Source organism: Micropterus salmoides, unplaced genomic scaffold (assembly GCF_014851395.1).
Source record: "Micropterus salmoides isolate LMB-PRFRI ecotype aquatic unplaced genomic scaffold, ASM1485139v1 Ms_hic_scaffold_16, whole genome shotgun sequence".
In the NCBI taxonomy this organism is placed as follows: domain Eukaryota; kingdom Metazoa; phylum Chordata; class Actinopteri; order Centrarchiformes; family Centrarchidae; genus Micropterus; species Micropterus salmoides.
The window spans coordinates 24,499,259-24,521,646 of record NW_024040707.1 but is presented as its reverse complement, the minus strand read 5'-3'; the positions used below and the strand labels follow the sequence as shown (position 1 = coordinate 24,521,646).

The 22,388-nt window shown below is 40.3% G+C and overlaps 1 protein-coding gene across 1 annotated transcript; it reads right to left on the bottom strand.

Annotated features, from left to right (window-relative positions):
• Positions 1-221: 221 nt before the first annotated feature.
• On the bottom strand, positions 222-14,074 carry sars1 (seryl-tRNA synthetase 1). Its single transcript, XM_038723217.1, has 11 exons — positions 13,939-14,074; positions 12,943-13,013; positions 12,703-12,783; positions 12,439-12,597; positions 11,213-11,356; positions 10,888-11,043; positions 8,407-8,628; positions 6,569-6,698; positions 2,144-2,301; positions 1,836-1,965; positions 222-1,080 (listed from the first exon to the last, which is right to left on the bottom strand). Exons 1-11 carry the CDS (start codon positions 14,072-14,074, stop codon positions 926-928), a joined length of 1,542 nt encoding a protein of 513 aa, XP_038579145.1. The 3' UTR covers positions 222-925.
• Between the last annotated feature and the right edge of the window lie 8,314 nt (positions 14,075-22,388).

Sequence of the window (22,388 nt, the reverse complement as noted above, 5' to 3'; positions counted from 1 at the left end):
GCTCTGACGGCCCACATCTGTCAATCAAATGGAGACTGACTCGTTTTTGAAATCACTTTGAAATCAATGTTCTTTCTTGTGTACAGACTATTTATAAGTATAACTGTATAAATCTACACAAACCTCAGTTTTAAAACTTTGAAAACATACTGTAGACTACATGCTCATAGCATTGATAAAGTAGAACTCACTGTAAACAAATCTTAAAAACAGACATGGAAGTTATTTTCTATATTTATTGTTTTTAGCAAGTGCATACAGACAGTGTCTCAATCATAAGCTAGTGATCAGTATTATGGTCAACAATGATGTCAAGCAACAATGGTCGATGATTGTGGTCTTCTGAATTAAATTTAGATCAACTTTAAAGCCACTTCAGGCATTACGCAACCATGTTATAGAGAAGAGATGCACGTTTTAGTCTCAAAACAAAATACATTTGGAAACCACAATAATTATAGATTCCAAAAAGCTGGAAACAAACATGTATCTTCACTACACACCAATCACAGAAACTTTATCGGTTATAAAAAAGAAATTTGATGATTATGGATATATCAACAAGCTCTGTCACTCTAGGATGTAGGGCTGCTGCAGACATGACAATGGGACAGGCAGGAGGTCAGTGGAGTCTTAAGTGGACTTTAGATGGATGAGAGCACAGAGAGAGATCCCTTTTTCAGTGTGCTTTGTGAACGAGAGAACAGTTGAGATGAAGAACACCATTTATTCAGATAGACAGATGGAACAGAGCAAGCCTTTATTATTACGCACCATTAACTGCCTACTTAAGAGATTTGTCCCCCCATTTTCTAACAATTTTAGTTGGTTAGTTAGTGGGAGAAACAGCTCAGCTGACCCCTGATCAATATACATGAGGCTGTATTCCATCTGTTTCTATCTGTATGGTTGTGATTAAGCGGCATTAATCATTGACGGACATGCTCTCCATGGTATTCGGCAGGTTCTGGTCTTCTTCCTGCTTCTTTTTCTTCCCTCCTTCATGCTGTTTCTTTGCCTTCTTGGACATCTCCTGATCAATGGGAGCAGGCTTGACAAACTTAATGACCTCTGTCATGCCTGGAGAAGAATAGACAATTGAGGTGAACAATTAAATTTAAGCCTTCAAACAAATAAATATAACACAAAAGGTCCTCCACAAGGCTCTACGCTAAGCTTTTTCGCCAAGGAGCACATGTGCTACTAACTGAAAAAGTTTAGGATCACACAAAGCACAGTGAAAAACATAACACAGAGTTTACCAACTTTTCATATACATTTTATACAGACAGATACGCGATACACCAGCACCACCCACATGTAAACAAGATTACTGAACAATATTTATTACAATAACTTTAGTAAAACAGATGTAATACCGATACTAGAAAGTTAAATCGAGCATACTGCCTTTTATTGGTACCAATACATTAAGAATGACAGTGTTTCAATAGAAGCCCATCTGGGCAGAGCAGTATGTGTCTCAGGGCTTGTGGCTCACACAGCAGCTCCGGGAGAGGCAGAGCCCAGAGAGACATGGCTACAATCACAAGCTTCTTAATGCCTGCGTTTTATTTTTCAGTGAAACTTTTTCCAGTGCAAATACAACTTTTTCCCCATACAAATGTTTTAATTAAGGGTGAAATGTTTACATGCACTCGCCTTCGACTAAAATTCCAACAGAGTTAAGTAGTTAGTAGTTATAAAACAACTCATTCCCAAGCATTCAATTGGTCTGAGTTTCTTCATTGACCAAAGGCTTTCTATGAGCTATTTGTTATCTTTTTAAATGAACACAGCACACACCAGATGTAAAACCATTCAACAAAACTTACCAGGAGGCATGAAATCCCTGAGCTTCTCCGGAATAACAATACCCTCTTCGGTTTGGTAATTCTCTAGGATGGCACATATCACACGTGTGGTGGCACACATGGTTGCGTTCAACATGTGCACAAACTCTGTCTAAATAACAAAGAGAAGAAGTGTGTTGAAAGTATGCAGCTACAGAAGGGATAAATCATCTAGCAAGGGTAATCTGAGTGACATTCGTAAATTAAATTAGCTGCCCAACAATAGCGTAGGTGCATTATCGAATAGATCTTTGTCGAGATGCCCAGCTGCGTTGGAACAGAGCACTCACCTTGTCCATCATCTTTTTGGTCTGTCCGTATCGGATGCGGAGGCGTCTGGCCTGGTAGTCAGTGCAGTTTGAGCAGGAGACCAGTTCCCTGAAGGCACCAGAGCCAGGGAACCAGGCCTCCAGATCCAGCTTCTTACTAGCTGCATAATTTAGAGCACCTATGATGACATAAAAGTGGGATGTTTAGCTGATATCATAGTCTGTTCTTCATGCAGGCACTCACTGCTCTAACAGCAGCTAGTAATATAAGACCAAAGTTTTCTGTAATGATCTTAGAGCAGCCAGCAGGTGGTGCTGCACATGAAATCAAGCAAACTGCCTAAAACCCTCACAGCTGGTCATTGCCTTAAAATGCTGTGAAAGAGTATAGGGCTGCATTTAATTACTTTCTTTACGATTAATCTGCACATTGTTTTCTCCATTAACTGACTAATCGCTGGGTCTCTAAAATGTCAGAAAACTATGAATAATGCTTATAAAATATTCTCCTTTTTGACACAAAGATTTAATTTACCATCACAAAAGGACAAAGAAAAGCAGCATTCTCACATTTAGAAGCTACAACTGAAGAATATAGACTGAAAATATGAATAAATCAAATTAAAGCTGTAAGCAGCATTAGGCGGGCCCTCGCACGTGTAGTGCGTCGAGGTGTAAGGCGGCCGCGTTGCAGACTCTGGAGTTCTGCCAGTGTAGCTGTGAACTTTGGAAGCTGCAAAAATAACTATACAACTATACTTCGCCGCCACGCCACGGATACGCCGTTGAAGGAAAACTCACACACAACATGACATCATCAATGGGTTAAGGGTTTTCTGAAATAGTTTTGAAGTAGAAGCAGAAGCTGCAGAAAAGATGATGATCTTTCAAAGTATTTAGTGTTTGCTAAAAATATGTTTAGTTTAGGAGCTATGTCCTTCCAAAGTGAAGGGTTTTACTGCTTTCAGCAGACTTTATCAGTGTGTCACATGACCAGCTAGAGTGTAGAGAGAAGGATTTGGAAGACCAGAATTTGTTTATAAACTGCTGCCAGTCGAGTAGATTCATCTCCATAAGCCCAAAAAAAGCATCAGAATGTAGCCACATGCCTTTTCTCTCAAAATGGCAAAATCTTGCTCAGTGGAGGTTTAGCTTTTTAGATCTGAACCTTAATTGATAGGAACCTCACAGTCGTGTCTCACTGACTCCCTGTTTCAACTAAGTTTTCCCCCTGTCATCAATTCTTTAACTTGTTAACTCATCCTTCCGGTTTGGAGCGTGGACACCTGATGTATATTTTTATGCTCAGCTACTCAAGCACTAACTAAAAACACCAAAATAAGAGCTTAAAAGCTTTTTAGCCACTTGGAAACTAACACGTATTTCCAGAAAAATCGCCTAAAATAACTTACCTAAAATAAATCAGTAATAACTCCACAACCATTAGGCCTAGATGCATAAGTCTGGTCTCCTTTGATTGGTCAGAAGCTAAGGAATGTGAATCAATAAATGAACCTATTTATTTTTCTATCAAAGAGTAAATGGAGATGCAATAAAGGAAAATATGATATTTCTATCCCCGCCTGGTATAAAATCTATATTTTAATACAAACCATCATCCAACTCACCTGGAATACAACTGTAAAATTGATGAAAAGAAACTACTATATAACAGTTACTACACAATTTTTCAAAAATATACCAGGCGAATGTTATTGTAAGTTTTCTTCAAAACACTATTTCTCTCCATACAACCACGTTCCAAATAACAAAGCTTCTAAAACATTGAAATATTGATAAAAACGGTGAATACTGATCAATATTCCTGTGACCAAAAGCACCCCCATGCTTTACAGGCCCACAAGTTGAAAACAGAACATCCTACAAGGCTGTAAAGCTTGATTTATACTCCTGTGTCGGGTCTACATGTGTAGCTACGCTGTAGGCCAAACGCTAGTCGGCCGTAGCGTTGCAGCGTCCACTGTGTTGGCTTTTGCCGGCCTAGCTGGCTAGCTTCCAGTTTAGCCCTCCGCTAACGTGAATGGGGGTAAAATTGTATATGTGCGGCTGTTAGACTTTTCAAATGTTAGCGACCAAATGGATCACATTCTGATATTGAAACGAGTCATTTCGGCCAGTTTGTGAAGCTCAAATACATTGATCCACCGTGTTACAGCCGCTGGTTTAGCCGCTAGTAAAATTTACTTCAAAACACCTCCTGTCACACTGTCACTGTCCTGTACCACAGTTCTTACGGTCTGCGTCGCCTCAACGTGAGGTTACATTTTTGGAGGTGGTGCACGTTCAGATACGGCGTAGGTGACGGCGTAGGGTAAGGGGAAGCGCAGAGGCTACGCCGTCGATGTGACACAGAAGTATAAACTGCCCTTAAGTGGGCTCTTTCTCTTCGTACTGAAGAGACGAATCAATTGGTATACTGGATGTCTGTGTAGCTCCTCCGGGTCGGCCAGTGGAGGCCGATAAAGACCTCTGTTCCACAGCAACTCTTCATTTGACGAGAGAAACAAAACCTAAGAGCAGCTATTGCACAATACAAAGATGGAGGCCCGCAACAACAATCTCTATTGACACAAACCACAGCTTTTTTTGGACTGAAAACAGCGAAAACGACACTGTAAATGTCCAATGAAGGTTAAAGTCAAGGGCAACTGGACTTGGTTGAAGATACTGGAAGACGTTTCGTCCCTCATGCAAAGTTCTGGGAACCCAGAACTGAAGAAGTCCAGTTGCGCTTGACTTTAACCTTCGTTGGATATGACCTGGCTATGACCTGGATGACTGAGAATCTTCATAGACACACTGTAAATGTATATTGCAGCGTTTGTTGTAATTATTAGTCGGCTAATAACTCTGAGTTTTGTAATATGAGTTCCACAGCTCTACAGTGGTTGGACTGTTGTGTAGGATGAGAGGAGAGATATGTGGAAGGCAATGAGTGCAGCCATGTACATTGATTACAGAGTGATTTATGTTGTGATATAAGTTCATTTAAATGCTTGGTCTTTGATGTGTCTTGGGATATAAATGGTCGGTTTGAGATACTAGCTGAGCCTCCTAGCTTCATGGAGGTGTGTGACATGCATTAGGTAACAAAATAACCTGATCGTCCATGGATTTCCCATTTGCATTTTGAGGCCAGAATCAATTGTCCTGCCCGTGCTTAAATGGGTAAGCAAATGCACGTTTCTATCAACAAATGATCAAATGTCAGATGTCTGCTTGTTTAGCTCACTTGGTTAGAGTGTTGGTTATAACGTAAGTGTACATGCTCCCATCTGTACCAGATTTGATGTGTCCCACCTTGACATCTATATGCCATTATTCACACAAAGTCATAGCGCCATGCGTCATGCTGTGATATGTTGGCAATATCAACTTCAAAACTGTCCCAGAGAAGCCTCAACACAGTGATGATGCTATGTTGTGAAGCGTGTGAGTTTTCAGTAAACAGTTTGCTGGTGGTAGCAAAGGTCCACGCTTTGCCAAGACACAGGAAATTGTTGCATCTTCACTGTACATGCTCAAATCTGTACCAAGTCCCACCCTGAACACATCTACAAGCTCATATTTACTCATGGTCACAGTGCCACCTACTGGCAACAGGGAGTGACTACTTCTATGCTGTGGTGAACCACTTTTTGTAGGTTGGCCATCTTCACTTCAAAACTATGTCAGATGTTGTAAAGCTTCTGAGTTTTCCTTCAACAGTGTATGCTTGGCGTGGCAGCAAAGTACCATGCTGCGCCATGAAACAGGAAGTTGTTAAAACTTCACTGTAGTTGATTGATAATGGTCCCGCCCCCAACACATCTACATGCCAATATTCTGTTATAGTCATTGCAATACCTACTACTACTACAACAGAATTAGTCTGTGGCATGTGATTCTTTTACTTGTAGGTAGCGCTACAGGATTTGCCCATTCGAGTTATTAATGATATTCAGAGACTCCCTGATTAGTCTTGTGTAAAACAATAAAAAAATTAAATAAAATAAAACAAAAAAAAAATCAAGATTATGAAAGAGCAAGAGAGAGAAATTAAACTGAAAAGACAATTTGTTAAGTTGCATATCCGTACTAATGTGAACAAAAAAGCAGATCCATGCTACTTTACATTTACAGAAAGCGGTTCTGTTCTACTATTCATCTCATTACACATTCCATTCTGTCACATCACTAAATTACAAAAAACAATATGGTGAGTATGAGTTGTCTTGAGTGCAAAAATAAAATTTTATTTATTAAAAATTACACCAAACTCACTATTCTTGAGTATTATTGGAAACACAAACAAATTAAGTGAAAACTTATTTGTAGAGTAATTCTTCACTTTGTTGTTTCCAGAGCTTAAATAATGTGGTACTATTTGATTGGAAAGGTTACTACAACTGCAAGGTGTGGTATAATGGAGTGCGTCGGACCTACCAGAGACAATGTTTACGATGCGATAAGGAATTCCTAGGGACTGGTATAATTCTTCTGCAGTCCCTATCATTTCATCAAACATCTCCCATGATTTGCCGTCATGCGGGGAGGCATAGACAAACTGCTCAATCTACAAGGAGAAGAGGAAGAAGCACAAGGGGCGAAAACTATTAGCTCATTACTTATACGTTATATAAATCATACACAGTACATGAGTGGATAAACAACAAGTCATTTAAATAAAGCGATTTTATATGGAGCACTGCCAAAGATGAATATGGGCGTTTCACAGAAAGAAGCTGATCTTAAGTCTGGTTACTTGTGTATCGTCCTGCCGGACAGCAGTATGGTGAACAAGCTGTGGCTGGGTAGATACCGTCTTTTAGTATTCTTTTGGCTCTGCACAGGCGTCTCACCTCAACTCACATATAGCACCGATGCTCAGTAGATAGGTACCAATAATCTTCTGAGGGGTTTTAATTGTCGCCAGGTGCTTGTTCATAGTGGGAATTTGTTGGATCTCTGTAAATAATATCACGAAGAGTATGCTCTAGACATGCTCTATATGAACGGTGCAATTAGATAACTTTTGTTGCGAATTGGCATTATTTATAAATATATATATATATATATATATATAAACATTGAATTGAAATTGAATTAAAAGGTGTGTGAAGACTGAGTGAAGGGCAGGGGAAATGGCATATTCTGTGGATCTGTTGGTTCTGAAAGCAAACAGAGGGTCCAGGCTGACTATGATGTTGTTCTTTATATGTTGGAGATCAACTTTCTAAATGCACTTCATCAGAATGGGGGTAAGTGCCACAGGGTGGTAGTCGTTCAGACTAGACACTGCAGGCTTTTTAGGTACAGGGAGGATGGTGGCCGTCTTGAAGCAGGTAGTGACAAGTGACACTCCTTAACTTCATATAGATGTATATAGATGGATGGATGGAATCTCACTAAAGTGAGTACACCTCCAACATTTATACCATGTCACGAAAGCCATCACTCTCAACTACACTGTACGGTTGTAAGTCAATAAAACAGACTATAGATGACTACAGATATTGGTGATTTTGTCTTGTAGGTTTTTCCTTGTAGCTGTACTAGCATCTACAGATTCCTTTCCACCGTGCCATCTCAGCAAGCAAATGTTAAGATTTGTTGTGCTCCCGCTTTACTTATTAACTGTTCTACAGACCTTACATTTGGCCAGACTTGTGTCCAATTTTCCATTCTTTTTATAAAATCAAAATGTCTTACAAACTCTGCATTTGATGGTGAGCTGTAAACCGTGTCAGCGTTGTTGGACATGTTCTTATTTTTTCCCCTCACAAGCAACATGTCTGTGAAGTCATCGTTATCCAAGGAAGGTAAATCAAGCGCAACTGTACTCATTTTGACCTTTAATGAGAAAGGAGACCCTGTGCAGAAATAGCAGCAAAGCTTCAGTCAAGCGATTAGTAACTTCAGAATTGGGCCGTTGAACGGTTTGTGGTATAATACAAGACTGATCCATAGGTCCGCATATCGATGTAGTCGCATCTTTGACGTTAAAACAGTCATCCAATTCGTATCTGTGATTCGTTAGACCGCTAGTTTTTACTGTTGGTTTGACCCTTTTAATCAGAGGGAGGGCTACGTAGCTGCCAGAAATGTTAATGTAAGCATGGTCCTCATGGTAATCATAATTGCCATTCAAACTACCTTAGTATGTGCCTGGCATATAGTTATGGGATAATTTAAAATGATAAACAGTGTCCATTTCTCTGTTTAAATGTTGTATTCATTGAAAATGAAAAGTAATATAATACTACTTTTGTCCCACAACTTGCCTTCTCAAACTGGTGTACCCTGAAGATCCCGCGGGTGTCTCTTCCATGGGAGCCCACTTCCTGTCGGAAGCAGGTGGAGAAACCGGCGTAGCGGACAGGCAGGTCTTCTGGTTTGAGCCACTCGTCCCTCAGGAAGGCTGCAATTGGCTGTTCTGAGGTGGCAATGAGGTATTTCTCATCTATGGAGCTGTCGTCTGACTTCTCACTGCTCTTACCGATGACCTTTTGTAAACACATACAGGGGTTCAGAAAAGGAACAATTGACAAAAATCAATTTATAAGGTTTACACGGTCATGAAAAACCTGGAAAAGTCAATGAGTTCGAAAATTGCTTTTTCCAGGTCTGAAAAAAAACTGAAATATATATTTTCATTACAGTGCTACTGCCTACATCTGTAGTAGTGTGTACTTAAAGAATAAACAGGGTTCTTGCACCATTTTAACAATCAAATTCAATGCTTTTTAAGACCTCAATATAATTTAAGACCTCAAAAGTGTCAAAAGATATAATAGAAAAGTGATGCAAATCTTTAACTGTACAAATGATACTAACTTGACTCATTGATCTACCCTGTTGATTGTCTCTGCTATTAGCCTTATGTGTTGCGTCTGTTTGTGAACGTGACCTCATGCAATGCTGTGTTAAACTCTAAAAAACTAAAATAACAGAAAGGAAAACACATTACAAAAAAATAAATAAATAAAATAAAGGGTAGCAAGGATTCGATGCCAGGCGGGACTTTATAAGTTTCACTTTCACTTTCCAGCCGAGCTTACATAGGCGCACCACTTAGAGGTAAACTGACTGCCAACAGTGAAATATATGGCACGCAGCCAAACGTCAACTGCTGCAGCTAACGTAAACGTGACCTGAAACTGGTGAAGTCTTGCATTGTCTAGTTGTAAGTTAATTAGACATTTTACAGTAGGCCACTGTGCGTGACAACTTTTAAGCCAGCCTTAAACAAACCATAGGCAAATTTAATACCTACAGCATATTCCCTTCCCTTTTCCCTATTTTAAGACCTTTCAAGATTTTTTTATGGAGCCGCAGGAACCCTGTAAACTAAAAATTTAAGCGGACTGGCCCTCCCACAGACCCTGCAGCTCTGCAGATGTGGCTCTGAGTTGTTACATGCTTTGGACGCTGCATGAAGGACTTCACTTCCTGCATTTCCTATGTGGCACTAGAGAAAACACGGTAACTATGTTATATCCAAGTTCGTCAAGTGTGGAGCACAAAAAAAAGGACACAAATGGCTATCCTCAACGTTCAGAATAACCAACATAAATGATTGCATTCATTTTTGTCAGTAAGAACTGAGAAGTTTTCCAAATTTCAGACTTGCCTTGCTTTGGTCTTGTACTGTATAAGTATACAGAAGCCACCAAGGCTGTGCAGTGAGTAAACTTCACTCCCCGACGCTAGTGCCTATGGGGTTTAGCCTCCTTGTCAGTGTCCGCCTCCTGTACCCGAGGTAGAGTTAAAACTGCCCAGTCATGCACGATTTGTGATGGGTCCCATGGGACCCGCGGGATCCCAATGCAGCTCTCTAATAAGGACCTTGCACGTTTCGTGCTTGGGCGCTAATAAATTAGAATTTTTATATTATTATAATGACATTAGATAAAAAAATAATTTTAATCTAATCATATACTGTGAGTATGCTAGTAATTATTTAGTATTATTTTTATTATTTCCATATATTTTGTAAGATGTCTATGAAGGTTCTCAATTATCCAGGTCATAGTTATCCAACGAAGGTTGAGGTCAAGGGCAACTGGACTTGGTTTCTTCCAAGTCCAGTTGCCCTTGACCTCAACCTTCATTGGATACATATATTTTGTAGTTTTGACTAGGGCTAGGCTATATCGATATTATGAGGTACACCGAAGTAATTTCAAAAGATATATAAAATTAGAAAATATCGTTTATACTGATATAGTTTGATGATGAGTTAATTAATATGTTTCTGTTAAGTCCTGCCAGGGGTTTATCCTCTCTCCCTCAACGCGCAGCCCCTTTAGCTCACAAACTCTAACAACATGGAAGGAGACACAGTGCCGGTCGACACTGCTGAAGACCTGAAAAACAACGGTTCAGTCAGTGTTTCCCACATATACACTTTACTTCAGCAGGCCGCCCAGGTATATTTGGCAAAACACTGTAGAATTTATCCGAGAAACACAGTTATTACGTTACAAGTCGCAACACGGTGGATACTGTAAAAGCACGGACCAGGTAAAGCCAACACACCAGTGCAGATGTCATTCGTTAGCTACCAAGTTGGTTTTGCCACGCCTCCTCAACATGCAGCGCAACTGCTGCTGTGAACAGAATCGCGGAGCAGACAGAGAGACAGAGAGAGAGAAAGAGAGAGAGAGAGAGAAGAGGGGCACACGAACGTGTTTGCAGCAGACGTACATTAGGTCAAGTTAACAGAAAAAGTGGAGCTAAAAGCTCAGTAAAAGCTTCCATACCTTGTAAAGCTCTTCGTCAAACTGGCTGAGCTGGGCTACTTCCTGCATGACCTCTTTCCTCATAAAGAAGGGTGTGTAGAGCATGGTGTAATTCTTGCTGTGGAGGATCCTTAATGCATAATTGATCAGAGCCTGCTCCAGGAAAACCAGTGGCCCCTGAATACAACGGAGAAGAAAACAACAGCTGTTTTTCCTGATTTGCAGGTCAGGAAGCACAAGGGCTGTCACGATTGTTCTTTGAAGACGAAAAAAAGAGCTTGAAAAGGAGTTGCATTTATTTACTTGTTTGTATCCTACACGTGTTGGAGATTATATCTGAACTCACCTTCAGAAAGTAACCTCTGCTCCCAGCCACAACAGCTCCCCTCTCTCCATCAAAGCCATCAATCATGACCACCAGGTCAACATGGGAGTACTTCTTCTGGATGGTGCAGTCGCCCCAGGTACGCTCCACCTTGTTGTCTGTGTCCTGTCAGAAAATATTAGTTTAACGATTATTCAACTGACAGAAAAATTAATCTGCAACAATTTTGACAATCATTGGATGAATGAAGCATGTAATGTAAATGTAAAACAGCTTGCAGCTTCTAAAATGTGATAGTCATTATAAACTGTATTTCATTGGGTTTGGACCCATTGGTCTATTTCTGTGACTCTTCCTAGAACAGTTAAAGGAGAAGTTTAACATTTAACAAGTTATGTCCTTTCTTGCCGAGTTACATGAGAAGATCAATACCACTCTCATACCTGTATAACAAATATGAATAAAGACTGGAAACGAGGTAAAAGCTAGCCTGGCAATGTCCAAGGTCAGAAAGCTACTGGTTGTTGTTGTTGTTTTTTAGCTGTAAAGTAAAACAACTGCCAACCAGTTACAGTTAATATGTAAGAGGTGTTAACTAATTCAATATATCGCTATTCTTGTCCTTGTAATAAGGTAACGACTTCCGCAACGTGCAGTGAGGTTCTTCACAATAAATATGTTGTGAAATTTGACTTACTCCTGACTTCAATGCCTGAGACAAGTAGAACATTGCTGGTTCTTGACATAATAGAAATACAAAAACACACACAGGCAAAATTTGGGAGGCAGATGCATCATCTCTAAAAAAAAAAAAAAAATTAAATAAAATCCTCCTGTAGCCATACCCTAAACCCAACCTGAAGTTATCCATTTTGAATAAAATAAGGAGATGTGACACCTCGACCACAGATCGTCAGATCTCTTCTTCTGTCAGCCGGCATGCAGTGAAGAGATCCCTCCTGTTACTCCACCAAAGGCACACATGGAGTGCCCGTTCGACACTGCATGCAGCTTTAATTTAGTTTTTGTTTCTTGTACCAACAACAATACAATTTGTGGTTGTTAACGATATCTTGCAAATATTTACATTTTGTATGACGTGTCCTCATAATTCCTGGGTCCTGTGTTATCTAATCCACTTTCTTGGTGAAGATAATCAAAATCAATTTGACTATATTTGAAATGACAATGGATTTAATGTGATCAGCTCCTACTTTAACCAGCTTTGCCTGTTATCACCCACCCACCTCATCATTGCTGATGGGTACAGATGGGTGCAGAAGATTGCCGATCTCCCTCAGGTACTCAAAGCGCTCCGCCTCCAGCTTCATCCTCTCACTGTCAGTTTTCTCAATTGCCTTGTCCACCAACAAACGTACCTTCTTGATCTGGGTTACAGTCAGGGCCTGACACAGAAACATGCAAACAAGTAAGAAGCAAACAAAGAAATAAAGCAGATTGTAGGCTTCCATAAAGATGGGGATAAGTGGTTAGAGCACAAACAGTTTTACCGATAGTGTTTCAGGTGTTAGGGCCTCCAGGTTCTGAGCTTCTTCAGGTACAGACTCATCCTCCCCAACTGGTTCCTTCCTCTGTATTCACAACATAGAAAATAACGTGGAAGTTCTAAACACCCTCTCAAGTCTGTTTACTGGACACATACTGTCAGTGTTATTTCACCGCTATCACTCTGCTTTGCAAGAGGCAACAACCTGTTCAGTGATTTAGTGTCCTAATGCTTCATTCATTACCTTCATTTTCTCCCCAATGCTCTTGCTGCAGAGGTTCTTCGCTTTGTTGAGATTGTCTGCAGTGAAGCGGCCTATTAGGGAGTAAAGCGCAGTCAGTGGGACTGTCCTTGTGAGTATGTGTGAGCTGCGCTAGCACAACTACTAAACTGGTGACATGTGGTGCCGTCTGGAGCAACACACTTTCATGCAGTCACAAACATGAAAAAAAATCTACACAATTACGAACCCTAACCCGGAAGACTCGAAAGGCGCTATGCCATTTACTTTGTTACTTAAATAGTGACAATAACTCATGCTGTATGCAGGGCGAGGTTGACTAGACGTTTTGCTGGCTGGGATTGCATCAGATTGCACGTTACTACCGGTTACTGCCCGTCATCACTAAGCTAGCCCAGTATTAATCAACAATTTGTATTATATCTGTCAACATCTTTATAGGAAAGCGTAGTAAACTAGTGCTTAGTGTCTATGGATATTAAGTAAGTGCCGTTAAATACGTGGAGGATAACTAAATGGTTCATTTGGATGCAGCTAGCTGCGCTAACATTAGCCACATTGCGTGCTATTCTCTTCCTCTATGAGAGCATACCAAACTCTATTCAAATCTGGCTACATATTCTTGCTTAAGTTACTGACAAACATTCACGACTTGCACAAGGTAAATTATTTTGGATCCTGTTATAATAATGCCCACTGGTAAACACGGCATTGATAAAATGCACCAAGCATCACAGTAACTGTTTCAATAACGTTAGATAACTTTATGAAACGATTTGCTGCATTTCAAGGTAACGTTACAGAATAGGAGACTGGGTCTGTGTTAAAATATAAGTATTTTAAATATCCTAGATGGTATGTAACCATTGGCTGTATTCACATACTAAAAATACAAATACCATATTTTATGGAGGCCGGCGTTAGTTCCTCTCCAAGTAAGTTAACATTAGAAAATAAAAGGAGGCTTCGCCAACACAACAGCAATAAAACGGTGCTTACATTTTCTCCACACTGTATCTGCGGTGACCAGTTTGTCAACGAGTGTCACATCTTTAAATCTCTTCCTTTGACATTCACGGACGATTTCTGGATCGCCACCTTTGTCTGTCCGAAACAGGTCCAAGTCGAGCACCATCTTTCCACGCTGTCTCAAAATATGACTCCTCCAACCAGAGTACCAGACCTCCTTGCTGAAGTCACAAAACTGGACTCTTCTTCTTTTGTATGCGGGTGGTAACTAACGTTTTAGGTGCAATACCGCCACCTACTATGCTGGAGTGTGGGCCATGTTCCCATCAGTAACAAACAAAAACAACCTAAAAAACTCTGCATTAATGTAGTTGTTATAAAAACTCAAAGAAGGCTTTATAATTTCCTTCCTTCTGAGATTCACAACTTTTAAGACTCAAAGTAGAAAACATAGACGAAGAAACGTGCCACATTCACATAGTCCTGGGCCCTGTTTCAGAAAGCAGATTTAAAGCTCCGCTCCAGTGTATTTTGACATTTCTATGATATTTCATATTTTTCTCATTCATCATACAGTCGATGGTCAGGACCATCGACTTTGTATCGACCAAAGCCTGCATGGAGAGATCCATGTAGGCCCAAAAATGACGTCAAAACCCTGTGACAGTCCGTCGCACACGACAGATATAGAGATTACTTAGATTATAAACTCTCTGCAATCTAAAAAAATATTTGGCCATCTGTGACGCTGCGTTGGTGTAAGTTGCCGGGGTTACTGATCTAGGGTTTGTCTGATCACAGTCTCTGAAACAGAAAACCCAGAGATTCCCTCATTTCTGGTTGAACATACTCAGAGTTTTCACAAAACCCGCTTTCTGAAACAGGACCCTGATGGATGTTTCCCTAACAAGTGTATTGTTTTTTATTCTGTGTGCCCTAATACCAGCCTTTTGCTCTCTGGAGTTTTTCTGTATTGTTTGCCTTACTTCAAATGTTTTTGTCGATGAGCCATAATATTGTTCATATTACTGCTCTAGCTTCAGCTTTACTAAAAGCTACCTCCATAATTCTCTCCTGTTTCAGAGGTTGTTAAGCCATTAAGTCTGCTATTTCATTCCCCTCGATGCCTCTACGAGCTGGGATCCACATAAACCTGGCATGGACTGCAATGATACCAATGATGATAAACAGAGATGCTCACAAGTCTCTGAGCTAGAGTCCAAGTCAAGTCTCAAATCTTTGAGCTGGAGTCCAAGTCAAGTCTCAAGTCTTTGAGCTGGAGTCCAAGTCAAGTCTCAAGTCTTTGAGCTGGAGTCCAAGTCAAGTCTCAAGTCTCTTGTGGCTATAATAAGTGTTGCATCACCTGTAACGATCCATCCAGGCTGCTTAGAACACTGCATAGCTATATCTAAGGAATTCAGAGCATGGAATATGTTTTTTATTTACTTTATCTATTAGCATAAAGTATCAGCTTTGATTTTGGTATATAATCAGTGTAAACAGGCTATTGCAACATGACAAAAACACCAAAAAGTCTTCACTATTAAGTTAATAACTGTATTTGCCTTGTAGCATACATTACAGTACAGACCAAATATTGAGGTTCTAAAGAAAAAGGACTCTTGTCTGTCACTGAATTATAATGAAAGACCTTGCCTCCTCTTTTGCTGGCTCTGTTGGGGCCATAAGACCAATATAGAAAATGTTATGCCTCACAGCACTAAAATTGACATACTCCTATTTAGTGCACTGAAAACTGAAAAATGTCATATTGTAGCTAAATGCAAAACACTATTGCAACCAAATGATGTGAAATATACTATCCTCAAAAATGTTAACACAGTGCACTTCCTTTTAAGAATAGAGAATCCTCAATTATTTTCAGCAAATGGATGAGGTGGCCGTTGAGTGAAAGCACACAAGGGGAGAGCTGCACTGACAGTCACCACTTTCTCTCCTTGTGTGAGGTCTGTTGCATGAAGAAATGGGACTAAAATGTCCACAAGCTCTTTGAGCCGACTCTATTCTCTGGCTGATAAGCACAGGCCTTTATGTGCTTGGGCTTTCAGGAGAGAATTTAGGCTTTTGGGATCCAGGTCATTGACTGCCTCCACAAGGCAAAGAGTTGTGTTCCATCGTGTGGATACCGCTGAGGGGATGCTTGCTCCATACTCCTCAAATGCTTCCTTCAGTCCACAGGTAGAATGGAAACCACAAGGTTCTGAGAGAAGAACAGGAAAAAACTGTGTTATCAGGAAAATATTAATAAATTTATTAGCAACACCTGCAACCTTTTTTTCACTTAAAGACCACAACCATGTAATATGCACTGCCTCTGCAACTGATCACAACTTATAAACTACTGTATGTCAACACATCCCAGGCTCTCAAACCAGTGTAACAGTAACAAAATAAAACTGTAACGTTACATGATCAACAATCAACCTGTAACCTGTTTGCAGCCAATGGTAATAATTAAAGTGATGGCAGCCAGCGGGACATAAATGATTATGTTAATCAACGACCACAAGTTTGGCAAGCAAAAAAAAGCTCATTTATCTTTTCATAACAACGACGGGGGTTAACCTCCTGTAGGTTGTAGCTAAAGCAAGAAGCAATCTAACGTTAGATGATCAATGCTGAGCTAAACATGTTTACTAAATTATCAAGGTGCGTTTTCAGGTGCGTGATAAAATTAGATGTGGTTGAACCAGAATCTTTTATCTTGATACCACATATTTTGCATTCAGTGCTTCTTTTGTTTGGGCCATCTTGTTTGAAGTTTTTAAAGCCAAAGCTTACGATGAACGGCACAGCAGTGGCCGGTGCATGTTTGTTGTCCTCTCTCACGTGTGGCCGCATGCAGCAGATATGGAGTATGTGTTACGTAGGTAGGTTATAGGTAACGAAAGGAGGGGAATAACATTCATCAGAAGTTTCTTAAAAATAAAGATTGTTCACAAGTCCCGCACCTCGAGTCTGAGTCGAGTCTGAAGTCTTTTGAGGACGAGTCTGAAGTCAAGTCTAAAGTTACAGTATATATATATATATATATATATATATATATATATATATATATATATATATATATATATATATATGGTAGCACTTTATAATAACTACACACTAAGAAAAAGGAAAAAGACAAAGACAAAGTGATACACAACGTATCAATTATTTATTACAACACGTCTCCTAGCCATTCGTTAATAAAAAACAAGACAGTACATGGCTAAATTAAACTGTAGAACTGTTCATAAAATGCACCATATACAAATACATAATAAAATAAATGTCTTTCAAGTATAAACACCCATGGCTGAATACAAATTTACCAGTAGAGGTGCCAAATAAAATCTTCATAAAATAATAATATAAAATCTTTCACTGTCAAAATGTAACAACAAAAACAACTTCAAGATAGGTGTGAAACTCAAGTCAGCTCTCCTACCCTCCCTACCCGCTTTCCATCAGCCTTACAGGCTGTGATTGTGTCTTCTATTCCTTTGTTCTTCTGAATAGCAGTGGCACACTGTGTGGCAAAAACACAGAGTTTTATCTGATTATTGTGGTTTTTAAGGAGTTCCTTGTACTTGCTGTACTTGCGATTGGAGCATTGACCACCACCGTGTTCCGGTCCACTCCAACACACCTGAAAGCAGCAGACATGGTCCCTCCTTTACTGAACTGTCTAAGAATTATTTTGTACCGGCGTTTGGGCTGCAATTATAACAACATAAAATTAGTGATATCGATAATATTTTTGTTATTTTACTTGCACACTTTACACACACACACACACGAGTCACATTAAAATTCAGTTTTAATCTACAGTAGAAGACATGAGACTAAATGGTTGCAAATTAGAGACCTACATGTTGGTTTAGGGTTATCCCACCTCAAATCAACAAATGCCTTCTCAGGTGTTGTTGAAATTTGTCCCACATAAAGTCTGACCATCCAAAGTGTGACCACCAGTTTAGGCATACTATTAATATACTGAAGATAAATTAATTTTCTTACAATTCAGCAACCTCAACACTAGATGCCACTAAATCCTACACATTGCACATTTAATTGTTACTAAATTTAAACTGCATGTCATGTTGCATGACTAGAAATGTATTTGTTTAATTTGTTCAGTTTGTCAGAAAAATACAAACATAAGGCTCACAATACATGGCACCAAGGGAAAGAAATGTGCATATTCAGTACATACCCTAGTACAATCCAAAAATAAACTCACATAAGACGAAACTGTTCTACAATTTCACTACATACTGTTGAGTTGAGAGACTTATCTGATGCTAATTTGTCATTGAGATAGTCTCTCTCCTGGGTCAGCTCATCAGTCTTCTCCTTTTGCCACTTTACCCTCAGCTTAAACATCTCCAACTCATTGGATTTTTTGCTTGTCTGCCAGCTGTGCGGTAGGTACCACGAAGACACCTAATATTAAATAAAACATTCTTTTAATCTTATTTGCTATTCAACACCCCCACGCTACATGTTGGCAAAGAACAGATACTCAAAAGAACTTTATTTAAAGAGGTGGTCTTATGCTCAGTTTCAGGTTAAAAATTTTATTTAGGGGTTGTACCAGAACAGGTTTACATGCTTTAATTTTCAAAAAACACCATCTTTTTGTCATACTGCACATTCCTGCAGCTCCTCTTTTCACCCTGTGTTGAATGCTTCGTTTTAGTTGTGGAGTGATACATCTTGCCTCTACATGATCTTTGTTGGGAGTCGCACATGCGCAGTCCTAGTTAAGGACTACTAGCCAATCAGAAGCAGAGAAGGATGGATCAGTGAGAAGCCGGTAAACAGCTTCGGTTCAGCTGTACGTGTTGCCGACCAGCACAATCGAGCCGTTTTCAGAGCAGTTTTTTTCTGTGGGAGATTGGAACTCCCTTTGGGGTAGACTTTGGGATTTTTCACTTTGCAAACATATTACATGCACAAAAAAGATATATAACTCAATAAAGGAGAGACACAAAGCCAAAAAGCATAATACCACCTCTTTAATATGTCATACATTTGATTTATTCCCTATAAACCTATCTTGTAATTTATCTAAAACTTGAGGGCTAACTAATTTAGGTAAGGTCAGACTACACTATCAATTAATGTTACTGCAAGCACAGATTAAGTATTGCTAGCTTGCCCAAAAACCTGTGGCTTATAACTTAGCCTTGGTCAAATGTAATGTTTTTTGAAAATATAGTTAAATAATGTTTTTTAGGACACTCTGCAATTCTCAATCCAGTCCAGTAGATCAGTGTTTTACTGGCTTACTAATCGTATACACATTGTTTTCATTGAAAAAACAAAAAAGTGTTCGAGCAGCGTTCACTGAGAGGCTACCGAGCATGGTTTTGTTGCATATTTGCCCGGCTCCGCTCCCTGCTATTATTCCCTGCTGGTCCACCCCTCCCCAGTCTAAAACCTACAATGGCAGGGCTTGAGTAAAAGTATAAACACCTGTCACCGCTGTGCCTGTCTCAGGACCGCCAGCTAGGGACTAGCTTGCTTGCTAGCTAGCTAGCTAGTGTTTATCTTCACTGGATTCTTTTTGCCCTGGGTCCACATTCCTTTTTGACTTTTGTTGACGTTGTCCATACCATAAGCGCTTCCGCTATCTAGTAACTTTGGCGGTAGCTTTCTTGGTCGCATGTTGATGACATATTGAATGCAGGACCGTAGACGAGACTTTGCAGAGGGGGACTTTGCAGAGCAGAGGACTGAATTTCAAACCACCACCATCTAAAAGCAAATATTTTGCACAAAATGACAAGGTGAATGAAAATAACTTGCAACACTATGTATTAATGTGTGTGTGGGCAGTGGCAGGGATGGGCAAAAATCAAATAGACCTACATCAAAATATATTTTGATACATGATACAAAATACTGAAGTTGGAAAAGTAGCCTGCAGCAACTACGACATGTATCAAAATAAACTACACTATCGTGTATTTTTTAAAATACAAAAATACTGAGCTTGATACTATTTTCATACAAATTACAAAAACATTACACAATGTATCAAAAATATTGCCCATCCCTGGGTGGTGAGGCATATAATTTCAGTTTAACTAACTTTGCAAAGGTAGTTCCCTAGTAATAATCATTTCATTGTTCCGGACACCTGTCATAAGGTATCTGAGTATAAAAATCATGGTAACTAGCCTACAACAAAGCTTCAACTTTGCAAAGGTTATCATATCAGAATATGTTACTATATGTTACTATGTTACTTATACTAGACTTGGACTAGCTCCTAGTCTAGGCCATGGACTAGAAACCTCTTTCTAAAAAAAAAACAACAGTATTTTATATTACTGTTCTTTTTAAATAGGAGTTGATCTCCGTCTACATTAAAACGGCTGAAAATGCACATATAGTGACTGTTTACGTACACTGGGCATGTGCGTGCCGTCCAAACATGAAGCAGATGGTCTATTTGGCGAAATAATAAAGTAATGCAGACAAGATTTTTTTTTTTGCATTGACCAATAACGAGTTGGGACTGTTACTGAATATAACATGGGAGTGTGGCGGCTTAAAACAGACTGGGAGTCTTCGCAAAGTAAACAGTGACAGCACAGTAGGCAGATAGGTGTGTTATTTGCACGGTACAGAATATTTTAATAAAAATACCAAGTCAAAAACTCAAAAACAGTAGCACCATGTGTCTGCTTTGCATGACTTATAAGACCCAATCAGAGAGCCAAGCGTGAGCGTCTGCGTCATTGTTTCTAAAGTCCTCCGTTTTGTGTCTCATCCTCAAGCAAGGGGCCTCTACCAGAGGCCTGGGAGTTTGAGGGTTCTGCGCAGTATCTTAGCTGTTCCTAGGACTGCACTCTTCTGGACAGAGACCTCTGATGTTGTACCTGGAATCTGCTGTAGCCACTCAACCAGTTTGGGGGTCACAGCCCCCAGTGCTCCGATTATACTGGCACCACTGTTGCTTTTACTCTCCACATCTTTTCTAGCTCCTCTTTCAGCCCTTGGTATTTTTCAAGCTTCTCATGTTCCTGCTTCTTGATGTTGCTGTCGCTTGGGATTGCTACATCTATCACTGCAGCCTTCTTCTGCTGTTTGTCGAACATCACAATGTCTGGTTGGTTAGCCATTACCAGTTTGTCCGTCTGGATCCCACAGGATCTTAGCTCAGTCATAGGAAGTGTCTTCCATTTTGACCTTGGGACTTCCAGCCCACACTCATGGCAGATGTTCCTGTACACTATGCGAGCTACCTGGTTATGGCGTTCCATGTACGCTGTTCCTGCCTGCATCTCACACTGTTATGTGGTGTACTGTCTCAAGGGCATCTTTGCACAGTCTGTACCTGGGGTCCTGTCTAGTGTGGTAGACCCCAACCTCTATTAATCTTGTACTGAGTGCCTGTTCTTGTGCCGCCATGATTAGTGATTCTGTGCTGTCCTTCAGTCCAGCCTTTTCCAGACACTGGTAGGATTTCTTGATATCAGCCACTTCTTCTATTTGTTGGTGGGAAATGCCGTGCAGCGGCTTGTCCCTCCATGAAGGTTCTTCGTCTTCCTTGTCCTCACCCTCGTGTTTCTGCTGCCTGTGGTATTCACTAAGCCCTTCATCTTTGGGGGCCATCTTCCTAATGTATTCCTGGATCTTTGTTATTTCGTCCTGGACAGTGGTCTTGACACTCGCTAGCCCTCTGCCTCCCTTGCTACGCTTAGTGTACAGTCTCAGGGTGCTGGATTTGGGGTGAAACCCTCCATGCATTGTGAGGAGCTTTCTTGTCTTGATGTCAGTAGCCTCTATCTCGTCCTTTGGCCAGTTTATTATACCAGCGGGGTATCTGATGACTGGCACAGCGTATGTGTTGTTGGTTTGGATCTTGTTTTTCTCATTCAGCTGACTTTTCAGGACTTGCCTTACTCTTTGTAGGTATTTGGCTGTGGCGGACTTCCTTGCTGCCTTTTCATGGTTTCCGGTATTTGTAGCTGTACTGAACATCTGCAATTTTGCCTTCTGGTAGTTCAACCCCCTCGGTTCTGATCATTTTCCCTCTTTTTGATACCATGCGTCCACACTTGTCCTGTCCGAATGACTCCGATGTCGTTGCCGTAGATCCAGATTCCAGCTTGATGTCATCCATGTAGAGGAGGTGACTGATGTTTTTCCACTTCAGAACCGGTATCTGTAGCCAGTCTTCGTGATGATCTGGCTGAGGGGGTTCAGGCCTATGTAGAACAGCAAGAGTGATCACCTTGGTATATGCCGCACTTGATGGTGACTTGTGCAATTGGCTTTGAGTTGGGTTCCAGACTTGTTTTCCACAGCCCCATTGAGTTCTTGATGAAGGCTATTATGGTCCTGTTGATCTTTTACATTTCCAAGCATTCCAGTATCTATGCATGTGGCATTGAGTCGTAAGCTTTCTTGTAGTCAATCCAGGCAGTACACAGGTTGGTCTGCCTGGCCTTGCAGTCTCG

What these genes read in the sequence shown, in the direction of transcription:
- sars1 (XM_038723217.1), bottom strand. Translation starts at nt 14,074, where the DNA reads ATGGTGCTCGACTTGGACCTGTTTCGGACAGACAAAGGTGGCGATCCA. An exon ending in GCATTGGGGAGAAAATGAAG is followed by an intron (nt 12,784 to 12,942) that starts GTAATGAATGAA and finishes TTGTGAATACAG; the next exon opens with AGGAAGGAACCAGTTGGGGA. An exon ending in GCAGAGGTTACTTTCTGAAG is followed by an intron (nt 11,044 to 11,212) that starts GTGAGTTCAGAT and finishes CGTTGTATTCAG; the next exon opens with GGGCCACTGGTTTTCCTGGA.